General features: G+C 38.2%; 1 protein-coding gene across 9 annotated transcripts in view; it reads left to right on the top strand.

Annotated features, from left to right (window-relative positions):
* ZMYM2 (zinc finger MYM-type containing 2) overlaps positions 1-15,134 on the top strand; it is a 126,693-nt gene that overhangs the window by 43,384 nt on the left and 68,175 nt on the right. For all 9 annotated transcript variants that reach the window (XM_050766725.1, XM_050766724.1, XM_050766723.1 and 6 more), the window contains 2 exons: positions 1,198-1,363; positions 2,502-2,714. In XM_050766725.1, the coding sequence (XP_050622682.1) occupies positions 1,198-1,363; positions 2,502-2,714 (379 nt within the window). The remainder of the gene's footprint in view (positions 1-1,197; positions 1,364-2,501; positions 2,715-15,134) is intronic.

The following is a 15,134-nucleotide window of genomic DNA, read 5'->3' as shown; positions in this document are numbered from 1 at the left end:
CTGGTCTTGAACTCCTGACCTGAGGCGATCTGCCCACCTCAACCTCCCAAAGTGCTGGGATACAGGCGTGAACCTCCATGCCCAGCCCTCTTCTGCTGTTGTTTTTTGATCTGGCTTCAATGGTTAAAAATAGCTGGAATGTGGTATATTACATGCAAGGTAAAGCGTGGTGGCGTTTCTGCACCATATCTTGGAGAAGCTCAGTTCTGTGAAGCTATATTTAGATCTTGAATTTTACAAAGGGCTTAGTGCTCTGTACATGTTTAATAAATTCAAATACGGAAACAATTGTTACACAGATTGTTTTGCAGTAGTAAACTTAAACACTACAGTGTAGGATCTTGAAAATCAGAATAAAAGGAAAACTTCAAAGGTCATCAGTATTGTCATTTTCTTTCTTTTTTTTTTTGAGACGGAGTCTCGTTCTGTTGCCCAGGCTGAAGTGCAGTGGCCGGATCTCGGCTCACTGCAAGCTCCGCCTCCCAGGTTCCCGCCATTCTCCTGCCTCAGCCTCCTGAGTAACTGGGACTACAGGCGCCGCCACCACTCCCGGCTAATTTTTTGTATTTTTAGTAGAGACGGGGTTTCACTGTGGTCTCCATCTCCTGACCTTGTGATCCACCCGCCTTGGCCTCCCAAAGTGCTGGGATTACAGGCGTGAGCCACCGTGCCTGGCAGTATTGTCATTTTCTAACATTTCTATTTACTGTTGAAGAGCCATGTTAATAGTGGGTGAGGTTATTTGGGAATGGGGGGTGTGGGTATATTTTAAGTTCATTTATCCCTCTAGAACATATGCCATATTCCTATGACCTGGATACCTCTTGCTTTCTGCTAATCCAGGGGAGGGAACTGAACAGGGTATACCTCAGTGAATTAATCCTTAACATTAATTCCATGTAACTAATAACAGCTTTTCTTTTTTTAGTTTTCCCAATATTTGAAATCCTTTTTAGTGAATTTAAAGATAAATTGAGTAGTGGCAAAGATTTAATAGTATAAAATATTTCTGCCTCTCAGTCTTTATTTTCAAGAGTTCATATTTTATTAAGAACGTCTAATAAAAATGATTTATTAGATCCAAGAACGATGTTTGATTTGCAGGACTTAGTCTATAGAAATGAAAAATGTCACTTATGAGTCTTATATTTGATTTCTTTTAAAATGGAATTTTAATATGTACCTGTTATTTTTCAGAGATATAACTACAATGAAAGGAACCATTGTTGCTCAAGTGGATTCAAGTGAGTCCTTCCAGGAATTCTGTAGTACATCTTGTTTATCTCTCTATGAAGACAAACAGAATCCTACTAAAGGAGCTCTAAATAAATCAAGATGTACAATCTGTGGTAAACTAACTGAGGTTTGTATTTTTTTACTTTATCATTTAGTTCTAACACATAGGAATATTTTAAAGTTCATTTAAGAACTGTTAGATAATCTTTTATCAGTTCCTTAAAAATGAATATCTAAAAAGACTATCTTATAAATATCCTATTATGTAATCTGATTCTCCCATAGGATCTTAACTTATTAATATCCTTTTATATAATCTGATTCTCCCACAGGATGATTTAGGAAAAATCGTTGTGTTAATGTGCCTTTTTTTCCCTGAGATTGGGAGCACTCACAGACAGAACCATAGTGTTGAGATTGATTTTTGTCTAGTAATATATTTATTTAAACAAGCAAGCAGACTACACAAGAAATACTACAAATAATTTTGCTGAGAAGTAGAACAATTGGAATAATTTTTGATAACCTCACATAATATTGTATTAAATAAAAAGTAATCTGTTTATATATGTCATTTGAATGATTTATGATGGTTCTCCCCTCCTCATTTTTCTAGAGAAATGTACTTTATTTATAGTTTTTAAAAATTGGTCTAAAGATTTTTAGTCTATGGAGTTTAATATCACCACTACCCAAACCTGGTTTTCTGTCATCTTCTGATACCTCTAGGGAAGTTTGTAGTGATGTCACTGATGGTTTTTTCTTTTTTTCAGTGCCATACATGTGTTCCTGTGTGTATAAACCAATTTAAATAATTGTGAGAATGGGGCCAGGCCCAGTAGCTCACACCTATATAATCCTAGCACTTTGGGAAGCCAAGGTGGGAGGATCACTTGAGGCCAGGAGTTTGAAATCAGTCTGGGAAGCATAGTGGGACCCTATCTGTACCTAAAGGAAAAAACATCAATTGGGTGTGGTTGTGTGTCTGTAGTCTCAGTTACTCAGGAGGCTGAGGTAGGAGGATTGCTTGAGCCCAGGAGATTGAGGCTGCAGTCAGCTTTGATGGTGCCACTGTACTTCAGCCTGGGTGATAAGTGAGACCCTGTCTTTAAAAAAAAAAAAAAAAAAAAAAAAAAAAAGCAATATTTTTCCTTTTCTCCAAACAAGCCTTATTGGGACATGCTTGTTTCTGTTCAGAATGCTTTATTATTTAGCTACTTGTCAGATTTATCTGTTTTGTAAGATTTTGTTTATTTTTCTTTTAGATTCGCCATGAAGTCAGCTTTAAAAATATGACTCATAAGCTGTGTAGTGACCACTGCTTTAATAGATACAGAATGGCCAATGGTTTAATAATGAATTGCTGTGAACAGTGTGGAGAGTACTTGCCCAGTAAAGGTGCTGGAAATAATGTTCTGGTGATTGATGGTCAACAGAAAAGATTTTGCTGTCAAAGTTGTGTCAGTGAATACAAACAGGTAATTCATGTTCTAATCAAAATTGGGCATTCTTTAGAATGTGCTTGAAACTGTTGTAATACTTCTACTCTAATAGTGTTTATTAACCGAATTTATCTTAGAATTTCATTTAATTCAATTGTCATATCATGGAGAGCATACTGAATGCATATTGCTTTGCACCATTAAAGCTGAACCATCGTAAGTCAGGGACCATCTGTATTTATTCATTTGAGGTAGGTCATTTCCATGATATAATGATGGAGTTAAGTCTGGGTAAACCCGTTGTAAGTTGGAAATGTCTTAAAATGCACCTTTGACCTTGGTATTTTCAACTTAGAATGGGTTTATTAGGATGTAACTCCATTCTTATGGAACGTGTGTATGTAGATTATTGGCAGTAATTTTAATATTTTACATATAATGGTAAATGCTATCAGAATGATTTTTCTTTTGAATTTATTTCCTTTTTGGGAGTTGGAGAGGGGCTGCAAATATTTTTCAAACTTTCAAAGCTCAGCTTTGAAGTGGTCATATTGTTTATATTTAAATTTTAAGGTTAAGTTTTTTGTTGTTGTTGGTGGTTTTTTTTTTTTTTTTTGAGACAGAGTTTTGCTCTTGTTTCCCAAGCTGGAGTGCAGTGGCATGATCTCAGCTCACTGCAACCTCTGCCTCCCAGGTTCAAGTGATTCTCCTGCCTCAGCCTCCCAAGTAGCTGGGATTACAGGCACGTGCCACCATGCCCAGCTAATTTTTTTGTATTTTTAGTAGAAACGGGGTTTTACCATGTTAGCCAGGCTGGTCTCAAACTTCTGACCCCAGGTGATCCACCTGCCTTGGCCTCCCAAAGTACTGGGATTACAAGGGTGAGCCAGCTGCACCTGTCCAGGTTAATGTTATTTTAAGGACTTTTTGATTTCTAGTTTTTTTCCATTGCTCATTGGGAAGATACTCTGTGTGATTTCAATCTTCATAAATTTATGAAGTGTTTTATCAGAAATTATTGCTTTAAAGATCTTTTCGTTGTCTGTGGAGAAGGTTTTATGAACTTTCTCCCTCTTTAGTTTTTTTTTTAAGACAAGTCTCGCTCTGTTGCCCAGGCTGGAGTGCATTGGCGTGATCTTGGCTCACTGCAACTTCCGCCTCCTGGGTTCAAGTGATTCTCCTGCCTCAGCCTCCTGAGTAGCTGGGATTACAGGCGTGCACCAACACGCTGAGCTAAGTTTTGTATTTTTACTAGAGATGGGGTTTCACCATGTTGGCCAGGCTGGTCTCACACTCCTGAGCTCAAGTGATCTGCACTCCTTGGCCTCCCAAAGTGCTGGGATTACAGGCACACGCCACCATGCCCAGCTAATTTTTTTGTATTTTTAGTAGAAACAGGGTATCACCATGTTGGCCAGGATGGTCTCAATCACCTGACCTTGTGATCCACCCGCGTCGGCCTCCCAAAGTGCTGGGATTACAGGCGTGAGCTACCACGCCTGGCCTCAGATTTATTAAGGTGTGAGTTATATAGTAGTCCTTTCTCACGGAAGGTTTTGTTTTTTTGTGGTTTCAATTACTCACAGTCAGCTGCAGTTCCCAAATAGGTGAGTAGACTACAATAAGATAATTTCAGAAAGTAATTAATTATAGGTGAATAGACTACAATAAGATAATTTGAGAGAGATTAATTATAACTAACTATAATTGTTGTTGTTTTTCATTTTGTTTTGAGACAGGGTCTTGCTCTGTTGCCCAGGCTGGAGTGCAGTCATGCAATTTCAGCTCACTGCAATCTACTTTTCTTGGGTTCAAATGATTCTCCTAGCTTCAGCCTCCCGAGTGGCTGGGATTACAGGCGCGTGCTACCATGCCTGACTAATTTTTGTATTTTTAGTAGTGACTGGGTTTCACCACGTTGTCCAGGCTGGTCTCAAACTCCTGACCTCAAGTGATTTGCCCACCTCGGCCTTCCAAAGTGCTGGGATTACAGGCGTGATTACCATTCCCGGCCAATTGTTGTTAATCTCTTGCTGTGGCTAATTAGAAATTAAACTTTATCGTAGATATGTGTCTGTAGGAAAAGATGTAGTATCAAAGGTTTCAGGCATCCACTGGTAGCCTCAGAATATATCTCTCAAGGATAAGAGGTGGCACTGCCATATTAGTAGATTTCCTAGTCTATTGAGCCATCCTTGTATTCCTAGAATAAACTATGCCAGATAATTAGTTTTTCAAAAATGTGCATACATTCTGATGGTTAATACTCTATTTGGTACATTTGCATTGATATTTATAAGTAAGATGGGTCTGTAATGTCCTTTTTTTGGTGCCTTCTTAAGGTATCAGTGTTACATTTGCTTTATAAAAATGTCCAGAGGAAAATTCATTTCCTCATATACTTAAAGCAGTACAAATGAAAATAAATGAATTAAATAGTCAACTGAAAAAGCTGGAAAAAGGAAAATAAGCTGAAACAAAAGAGAAGAAAGGAAATAAAGATAAAAGGAGAAACTAATTAGGAATTTAAAATAGTGTTAACATTGTTCAGAATGTTGCCTCTTTGAAAAATCAGGTCTTCGAAAAACCAGGGAAAAAATACCCAATGGTTAATTCAATCAGGAAAAGAGTTTTAAAAACAGAAATACATAAAATAAGAAATGACAAGGTAGACATGAGCATCAAAACAAAAGAACTTGACAAAAATCAGTCATAAGAACTAATTTATATAGCCCTATATAAAAATATTGAACCTAGATTGAGTAATTTCCTGTTGAACCTAGATTGAGTAATTTCCTGTGAAAATATAATTTCCCCAACTGGACTTCAGATAAAATTAAGTAGACAAATTTCTGTAGATGAAATAGAGATAATTATTAAAGTACTACCCCACAACAAGGACCAGGCTCTGATGTTTTCATAGGGGAATTCCATCAGATTTAAACAAGAAAATCTCAGTGTTACTTAAACAATTCCAGAGCATAAAAAGGAAGGAAAGTAACTCGTAAGTTTTTTAAACATTGTGGTAGAGTTATATGTAACATAAAATTTGCAGTTTTAAGTATTTTTAAGTATATAAGTGAGTGGCATTAGTTACATTTACAGTGTTATGCCACCATTGACTCTATTTCTGAAACTTTTTCATTATGCCATACAAAAACTGTGACATTAGCCAATAACTCCCATTTTTTTCTATCCCAGTCCTTGGTAACTTAGTAGTTTCTGTCTCTCTGAATTCGTATATTCTAGATATTCATGTAAGTGAAATTATATAATAATTGTCTTTTTGTATCTGGCTGATTTTACCTGAAAGCTGAAACATAATGCTTTCAGTTTCATCCATAGCATAGCCATGATCAGAACATCGTTACTTTGTATGGCTGAATAATATTCATTATATGTATATGCCACATTCTGTTTAATTTGTTGTCCCTGTGATAGTTGTTACATTGTTGCCACCTTTGACTATAGTGCTGCAGTGAATGTTGATGTATAAATTTGATATAAGTATCCTGGTTTTCCATTCTTTTGGATGAGTGTGGATTTGCTCAGTCATAGGGTAATTCTGTTTCACCTTTTGAGGAATTGTCAAACTATTTTACACAACTGTACCATTTTATGTTCTCAACAGCAATGTACAAGGTTTCTATTTTCTATGTATCTTTGCCACACTTGTTATGTTCCGTGTTTTAAACTTTTGATTTTTCTTGTAGATATCTTAGTATGTGTGCGGTGGTATCTCATGGTTTTGATTTGCATTTCCCTAATGACCAATGACAATGAGCAATTTTGCTTTTGTTGTGTGTTTTTTTTTTTTTTTTTTTTTTGAGACAGAGTCTCACTGTATTACCCAGATTGGAATGCAGGCGCACAATCTTGGCTCACTGCAACCTCTGCTTCCTGGGCTCAAGGGATCCTTCTGTCTCAGCCTCCCGAGTAGCTGGGACCACAAGCACAGGCCACTATGCTGCCTGGTTAATTTTTTGTATTTTTTGGAGGCATAGGGTTTCACCATGTTGCCCAGGCCTGGTCTCGATCTCCTGAGCTCAAGCCATCTGCCTGCCTTGGCCTCCCAGAGTGCTAGGATTACAGGTGTGAGCCACCGCGCCTGGCCAGTGAGCAAGTTTTCACTTGCTTGTTGGCCATTCGTGTATCATCTTTGGAGAAGTATCTGTCTATTCAAGTTCTCTCTCTGTTTTTGAATTGGGTTTTGTAGTTTTGTTCTTTTCTCTCTCTCTCTCTCTTTTTTTTGTTTGTTTTTGAGACAGAGTCTCCCTCTTTTGCCCAGGCTGGAGTGCAGCAGCGAGATCTTGGCTCTCTGCAACCTCCGCCTCCTGGGTTCAAGCGATTCTCCTGCCTCAGCCTCCCGAGTAGCTGGGGTTATGGGTGTGTGCCACCATGCCTAATTTTTGTATTTTTTCTTTTTTGAGATGGAGTCTTGCTCTGTTGCTCAGGCTGGAGTGTGGTGGCACAGTCTCTGCTCACTGCAACGTCCACCTCCTGGGTTCAAGCAATTATCCTGCCTTCACCTCTCAAGTAGCTGGAATTACAGGCGCACACCACCATGCCCAGCTGATTTTTTGTATTTTTAGTGGAGATGGAGTTTCACCTTGATGGCCAAGCTGGTTTCAAACTCCTGAAGTCAAGTGAGCCACCTGCCTCGACCTCCCAAAGTGTTAGGATTACAGGCGTGAGCCACAGCGCCTGGCCTAATATTTGTATTTTTAGTAGAGATGGGGTTTCACCATGTTGGCCAGGCTGGTCTCGAACTCCTGACCTTCAGTGATCCTCCTGCCTTGGCCTCCCAAAGTGCTGAAATTACAAGCGTGAGCCCCCGCACCCAGTCTTTTTTTTTTTTTTTTTTTTTTTTTTTTTTGAGATGGATCTCGCTCTGTAGCCCAGGCTGGAGTGCAATAGTGCGATCTCAGCTCACTGCAGCCTCCACCTCCTGGTCCAAGTGATTTTTCTGCGTCAACCTCCCAAGTAGCTAGGACTATAGGCATAGGCCACCATGTCCAACTAATTTTTGTATTTTTTTAGTGGAGTCGGGGTTTCACCAGGTTGGCCAGACTGATCTCGAACTCCTGACTTCAAGTGATCTGTCCTTCTCAGCCTCCCAAAGTGCTGGGATTACAGGTGTGAGCCACCACACCCAGCTGGAAGTTTTAAATTTTGATTTACCCATTTTTTTTCATTTGGTTGTACTTTCGGTGTCATTTAAGAATCTGTTGCCAAATCCCAGGTCATGGTTTACCTCTACAGTTTTTTCTAAGAGTTTTATGAGTTTAGCTCTTAATTAGGTATTTGATCCATTTTAATTTACTTTTTGTTTATTATGTGAGGCAGGGATCCAACTTCATTCTTTTGTACTGGAATTCCAGTTTTCCCACCACCACCTGTTGAAGGGATTATTCTTTCTCCATGGAATGGACTTATCACACTTGTCAAGTATGTATTGGCCAGAGATCATTTCTGTGTTCCACTGATCTACATGTGTGATCTTATGTATGTGCCACACTATTTTGATTACTGTGTATCTTTGTTCTAAGTTTTGAAATCAGGAAATGTGAGTTCTCCAACTTTGTTTTTTGTCAAGATTGTTTGAATATTCTGAACCCATTCTAACTTTATATGAATTTGAAGATTGGCTTTTCTATTTCTGCAGAAGAGTTTGTTGGAATTTTTATATAAATTGCATTGAATCTTTAGATTGTTTTGGGTAGTATTGGCATCTTAGCAGTAGTAAGTTATTCTATCTGTGAAAATGGCATTTATTTATGAAGACATACCATTTATTTAGATCTTCTTTAATTTCTTTCAGCAGTCTTTTGTGGTTTTTAGTGTACAAGTCTTCACCTCCTTTGCTGCATTTATTCCTATATATTTATTCTTTTAATGCTATTTCTAGTGGATTTGCTTTATTTCCTTTTCAGATTGTACATTACTAGTGTATAGAAACACATCTGATTTTTGTACATTAATCATGTACTGTGCAACTTTGCTGAATTTGTTAGCTCTACTAGCTTTATGAGTTTCATGTCATCTGTGAATAGAGGTAGTTTTACTTTTTTCCAATTTGGATGCATTTTATTTCTTAACTAATGGTTGTGGCTATAGCTTTCGATACTGTCGAATAGAAGTGGTGAAAGTGGGCATCCTTGTTGCTGATCTTAGAGGAAAAGAATTTTTTTTTTTTTTTTTTTTTTTTTTTTTTGAGACGGAGTCTCGCTCTGTGGCCCAGGCTGGAGTGCAGTGGCCGGATCTCAGCTCACTGCAAGCTCCGCCTCCCGGGTTCACGCCATTCTCCTGCCTCAGCCTCCCGAGTAGCCGGGACCACAGGCGCCGCCACCTCGCCCGGCTAATTTTTTGTGTTTTTAGTAGAGACGGGGTTTCGCCGTGTTAGCCAGGATGGTCTCGATCTCCTGACCTTGTGATCCGCCCGTCTCGGCCTCCCAAAGTGCTGGGATTACAGGCTTGAGCCACCGCGCCAGCCGGAAAAGAATTATTTTACCATTGAGTCTGATGTTAGAATGTATGGCTTTTAATATGTTGAAGTAGTTTCTTTGTATTACTTTTTTTATTCAGTGTTTTTTTAATCATAAAAAGGTGAATTTTTCAAATGCTTTTTCTACATCCTTTGAGATGATCATGTGGTTTTTATCTTTGCTCCTATTTATGTGGTATGTTACATGGATTGATTTCTTTATGTTGAACCATACTTTTATTGGGATAAATCTCCACTTGATTGTGGTGTATAATCCTTTTAATATATTGAATTCAGTTTAGTAGTACTTTGTTGAGGATCTTTGCATCAATATTCTTGTGGGATACTGGTCTTTGATTTTCTTTCTTTTGATGTCTTTATCTGTCTTTGGAATGAGGGTAATGCTGGCCTCATAGAATAGGGTGGGTGAGATATCTTGTATCTTCTGATTTTTGGAAGCGTGAGAATTGGTGTTAATTCTTTAAATGTTTGATAGAACTTACCTGTGAAGTCATCTGATCTTGACCTTCTCTTTTTTGGGACTGTTTGTTTGTTTGTGAGATAGAGTCTCGCTCTGTCGCCCAGGCTGGAGTGCAGTGGCACGATCTTGGCTCACTGCAACTCCTGCCTCCTGGGTTCAAGCAATTCTCCTGCCTCAGCTTCCTGAGTAGCTGGGACTACGGGCGCATGCCACCATGCCCAGTTAATTTTTGAATTTTTAGTAGACATGGGGTTTCACCATGTTGGCCAGAATGGTCTCGATCTGCTGACCTCACGATCCACCCACCTCAGCCTCCCAAAGTGTTGAGATTATAGATGTAAGCCACCATGCTGGGCCAGGACGTTTTTGATGACTGAGTCTCTTGTTATATGTCTGTTCACATTTTCTGTGTCTTCTTGTGTCAGTTTTGGTGGTTTGTGTGTTTTTAGGAATTTGTGCATTTCATCTATGCTATGTAATTTGTTGACGTGCTATTGTTCATAGCATTTTCTTGTACTACTTTTTATTTCAGGAATGCCAGTAGTAATGTCTCGCTTCCATATTTTATTCTTTGTGTCTATTCTCTTGATATTTTAAAATGACCAACTTTTTGGTTTGTTTCTCTCACTTTTTCTGTTCTGTTTTATTTTTCTCTGCTCTAATCTTTATTATTTCCTTTCTTCAGCTAGCTTTGGGTATAGTGATCTCATCTTTTTCCTCAAGGTGGTGAGAAGTTAGGTTATTTACTTGAGATATTTTTTCTTTCTTTCCTTCTTTCTGTCTGTCTGTCTGTCTGTCTTTTTTCTGTCTGTCTGTCTATCTTTCTTTCTTTCCTTCCTTTCTTTCTCTTCCATTCCGTTCCTTCCCCTTCCCCTTCCCCTTCCCCTTTCCTTTTTGACAAAGTCTCACTCTATCGCCCAGACTGGAACGCAGTGGCATGATCTTAGCTCACTGCACCCCCCACCTCCCAGGTTCAAGCGATTATCCTGCATCTGCCTCCTCAGTAGCTGGGGTTACAGGCATTTGCCACCACACCCGGCTAATTTTTGTATTTTTAGCAGAGTTGGGGTTTCATCATGTTAGACTAGTCTTAAACTCCTGATCTCAGACGATCTGCCCGCCTCAGCCTTCCAAAGTGCTGGAATTATAGGTGTGAGCCACCGTGCTGGCCTTTTTTTTTTTTTTTAAACATAAGCATTTACAGCTATAAATAAATTTTTCTCAGATCACTATTTAAGCTGCATCTCATAACTTTTGGTGTTCTTTTAGTTTTGTTTTCACTCATTTCTAAGTATTTAAAAATTTCCTGTGATTTCTTCTTTGAGCCATGTTTAAGAGTGTATAGTTTAGTATCTCCATATTTGTGAATTTTCTAAGTGTTCCTTCTATTACTGATTTCTAGTTTTATTCCATTGCTCATTGGAAAAATACTCTGTGTGATTTCAGTCTTCAAAAATTTATTGAGACTTTTTTGTGGCCTAACGTAGTTCATTCTGGAAATTGCTCCATGTGCATTTGAGAAGAATGTTTATTCTACTGTCGTTGGCAAGAATACTCAATATATGTTTGTTATTAATAACTCTAGTTGGTTTATATTGTTGTTCAAGATCTGTCTTTAGTTGAAATTGTGTCTAGATGGTCTGTCCACTATTGTAAATGGTGTATTGATGTCTCCAGCTATTATTGTACAGTTATGTGCTTCTACCTCCATTATTATCTGTTTCTCCTTTTACTTCTGTTAATTTTTTTAAATGTATTTTGGGGGTTTTGATATTTGCTATGTATATGTTTATATTTGTTACATCTTCTTGGTAAATAGACCCTTTGTTCAGTATGTATTCTTTTTCTCTCTCTTGTATCAGTTTTTCACATAAAGGTTCTTTTTGCCTTATATTAATATGGCAACCCCAACTCTCTTAGTTACTGTTTATTTGCATGGAGTTTCTTTTTCCATCCTTTTACTTTTGACCTGTTTGTATATTTGGATAAATAAATCCTTCCTTATCAGTAATTATATTAAATGTACATGGATCAAATTATCCAATCAAAAGGCAGAAATTGACAGAATAGGAAAAAAGTTGGCTTTTAATTGGATAATTTGATCCATGTACACTTAACATAATTACCGATAAGGAAGGATTTATTTCTGCCATTTTCCTATTTTTTCTTTGGTATATTCTGTACCTTTTTTTTTTGGTATCTCATTTCCTGCATTATAGCCTTTTATATTTAGTTTATTGTAGTGCACTGTTTTGATTTCCTTCTCATTTTTATATTATTATTTTTTATTTTTATTTTATTTATTTTTTTTGAGACGGAGTCTTGCTCTGTCGCCCAGGCTGGAGTGCAGTGGCGCGATCTGGGCTCACTGCAAGCTCCGCCTCCCGGGTTCACGCCATTCTCCTGCCTCAGCCTCCCGAGTAGCTGGGACTACAGGCGCCCGCCACCTCGCCCGGCTAGTTTTTTGTATTTTTTAGTAGAGACGGTGTTTCACCATGTTAGCCAGGAGATGGTCTCGATCTCCTGACCTCGTGATCCGCCCGTCTCGGCCTCCCAAAGTGCTGGGATTACAGGCTTGAGCCACTGCGCCTGGCCTATTATTTTTAAATATATTATTTGTGGTTACTGTCTGGGAGGCTTTACATATAACATCCTACAATTCAAGCTAATGTGAACTTATAACAAGTTAATTAGCTTTTAAAAATGCTGTGCCTATATATCTGTTCCCTCTTTTTGTTATAAATTACGTTTTTAAACATTGTATTCCCAGTAATACAGATTTATAATTTTGTGCGCATATTTGTCTTTAAAATCATGTAGGAAATAAAAAGTGGAGTTATAAACCAAAAATACAATTATACTTGTTTTGTATTCTCCCATATATTTACTAAAGATTGGGTCAAGTGTACTTCCATTTCAATAAAAAGCTTTGACTCCCTTTAGCATTTGTTTTGTAGGGTAGATTTAGTGGCAACAAACTCCCTCCACCTTTTATCTGTGTGTCTTTACTTTTCCTTCAGTTTTGGATGATAGTTTTGCTGGATATAGTATTCTTGTTTGAAAACTTTTTTTTCTCCATTATTTTAAATGTTATTCCACTGCCTTTTGGCCTCCATGGTTGTTTCTTTTGTGAAACTGGTTAATCTCATTGAGAATTTGTTGTGCTGAACCATTTCTGTCTTGCTTTTTTCAAGATTTTCTTTGTCTTTTTTTTTTTTTTTTTTTTGAGACAGAGTCTTGCTCTGTCGCCCAGGTTGGAGTGCAGTGGGCGGATCTCAGCTCACTGCAAGCTCCGCCTCCCGGGTTTACGCCTTTCTCCTGCCTCAGCCTCCCGAGTAGCTGGGACTACTGGCGCCGCCACCTCGCCCAGCTAGTTTTTTGTATTTTTAGTGGAGACGGGGTTTCACTGTGTTAGCCAGGATGGTCTCGATCTCCTGACCTCGTGATCCGCCCGTCTCGGCCTCCCAAAGTGCTGGGATTACAGGCTTGAGTCACTGCGCCCGGCCCTCTTTGTCTTTTAACAGTTTGATTATAGTGTGTCTTATTGTGTGTCTCTGAGTTTATCCTACGTGTAATTTGTTGTGTTTATTAGATTTGTAGATTTGTGTCTATTATCAAATATGGGAAGTTTTTAGCCAATAATTTTTCAAATAATCTTTTGCACCTTTCTCTTCTTCTGAAACTCTCATAAAGTACATGTTGGTCTGTTTGATCTTGTTCCATGGGCCCCTTAGGCCTTTGCTTACTTTTCTTCGTCCTTTCCTTTACTGCTCCTCAGATTCTGTGATGTCAGTCTTGGCCTCTTTACTTCAAGCCGTTGGTGAAAGTTCTGGCTTTCTGCTGGGTCAGACCTCCTCAGTTAGGGTGGAGGTGGTTAAGTTGTCTAATTACCACCCAGTGGGGTGGAAGTTCACGTTTCCTGCGTGGCCTTGTCTGACTTTACCATTGCTAGGGTGCTGGCGTGAGGCATCACGTTGTAGCCAGGCCAGGGTGGAAGTCTAGGCTAACTGGCCTTTTTTGTGTGAATGGGATTAGGGTCTGTGGAGTAGAGAAACTTGTCTTACTGTTTCTCTAGCTGCTATTTCAACTGTATTTCCCCTACAGGTGTGTCATTTCTTTTGCCAGATTCAAGATTTTTTGTCTTTGGTTTTCAGAAATTTAAATTTGGTGTATCTTGGTGTTTCTTTGGGTTTTATCCTTCCTAGTGTTTGCTAACCTTCTATCTGTAGATTTATGTCTTTTGCCAAATTTGAGACATTTAAAACAGTAGTGTTTTCGGAGGACTTTTCTAACTCTGTCCTCTTTTTCCTTTCCCTTTGGGACTCCAATGACATGAATGTTACTTTATTTTTTATTTTTTTTTAATTTTGTTACAGATCCCTAAGGCTCTGTTTTACTTTCCCCCCACCCCGTCTGTTTTTCAGGTTGGGTGCTATAATTCTATCTTCCTGTTCACTGATTCTCTCCATTTTATTCTTTATAGCTTCTATTTATTTTCTAGAAGTTTCTGTGTGTTCATTTGTTTTTAAGTGCATGTGTATTGGTTGTTGGAGCACTTTCATGATGATTGCTTTAAAATCTTTGTCAGATATTTCCAGTATCTCTGTAATTTTGGTGTTGGCATCTGCTGTTTGTCCTTTTCTGTTTAAATTATAGTTTTCCTGGTGTTTGGCATGATAAATGATTTTTTTATCTGAAACTTGAACATTTTGAGTGCTGTGTTATTGCCAAGTGGAGATAAAAGGTCAGCCTCTCTACGTGGCCTCTCTACACCTGTGGAGGAGAAGCAGCTGGTTATTGCTGAGTGGATGTGGGAGTTCTGGTTCCTTTCTGGACATTAGCTGATACTACCCTGACTAGAGAAGTAGGAGTTCCTTATCCTGTTCTCCACATAACCTCTACTGAGACCAAATGATTCTACTCCAGTGGATAAAGAAAATGTTCTTTGTACTATTATTAAAGAAATAAAAATTATTTAAAATAGCGTTTCTTCTTTTATTCTTTAAAATTACTTGCATGTTTTATAATTACATACTGTATGTTCATAATTCATTAGTTAATAAATAGGTGGGAGTCCCTGCCCTACTATTTTACTGATAAAGAGACCCAATTGGATGTGTTTGGAGACAACTACATGAGATGCTATAGCCAATGTCTTCTTTTTCTGCAGCCTGGGAGCTAAAATTGTATCATAATCCTTCCTTCCTTTCCACTCACCCCCTTTGACCTTTGTCTGTAACATTTAACTTAGCTGCCTTTTGTTTTTTTTATCTGTGCTCTCATTGCTCAATTAGTTTCTGAAGTGTATTGATACACTTAGTTAATAATCTAGATCCTGGTGGTGGAGACTGTATAACACTTGCCCCATGCCTTTCAGTAGTTTTCCTTTTCTAGCATAGTATTTTGACTTTCATGGAAAGCGGGAAGCATGTCTTTTAAAACTTTTGTGCAAGGAGTAAGGATGGATATATATTTGTGTTATATTCTGGAA

Source organism: Macaca thibetana, chromosome 17, assembly GCF_024542745.1.
Source record: "Macaca thibetana thibetana isolate TM-01 chromosome 17, ASM2454274v1, whole genome shotgun sequence".
Classification (NCBI taxonomy): Eukaryota; Metazoa; Chordata; class Mammalia; order Primates; family Cercopithecidae; genus Macaca; species Macaca thibetana.
Note: the sequence above shows the minus strand (reverse complement) of the source record. Positions and strands in the feature narration are given on the sequence as shown.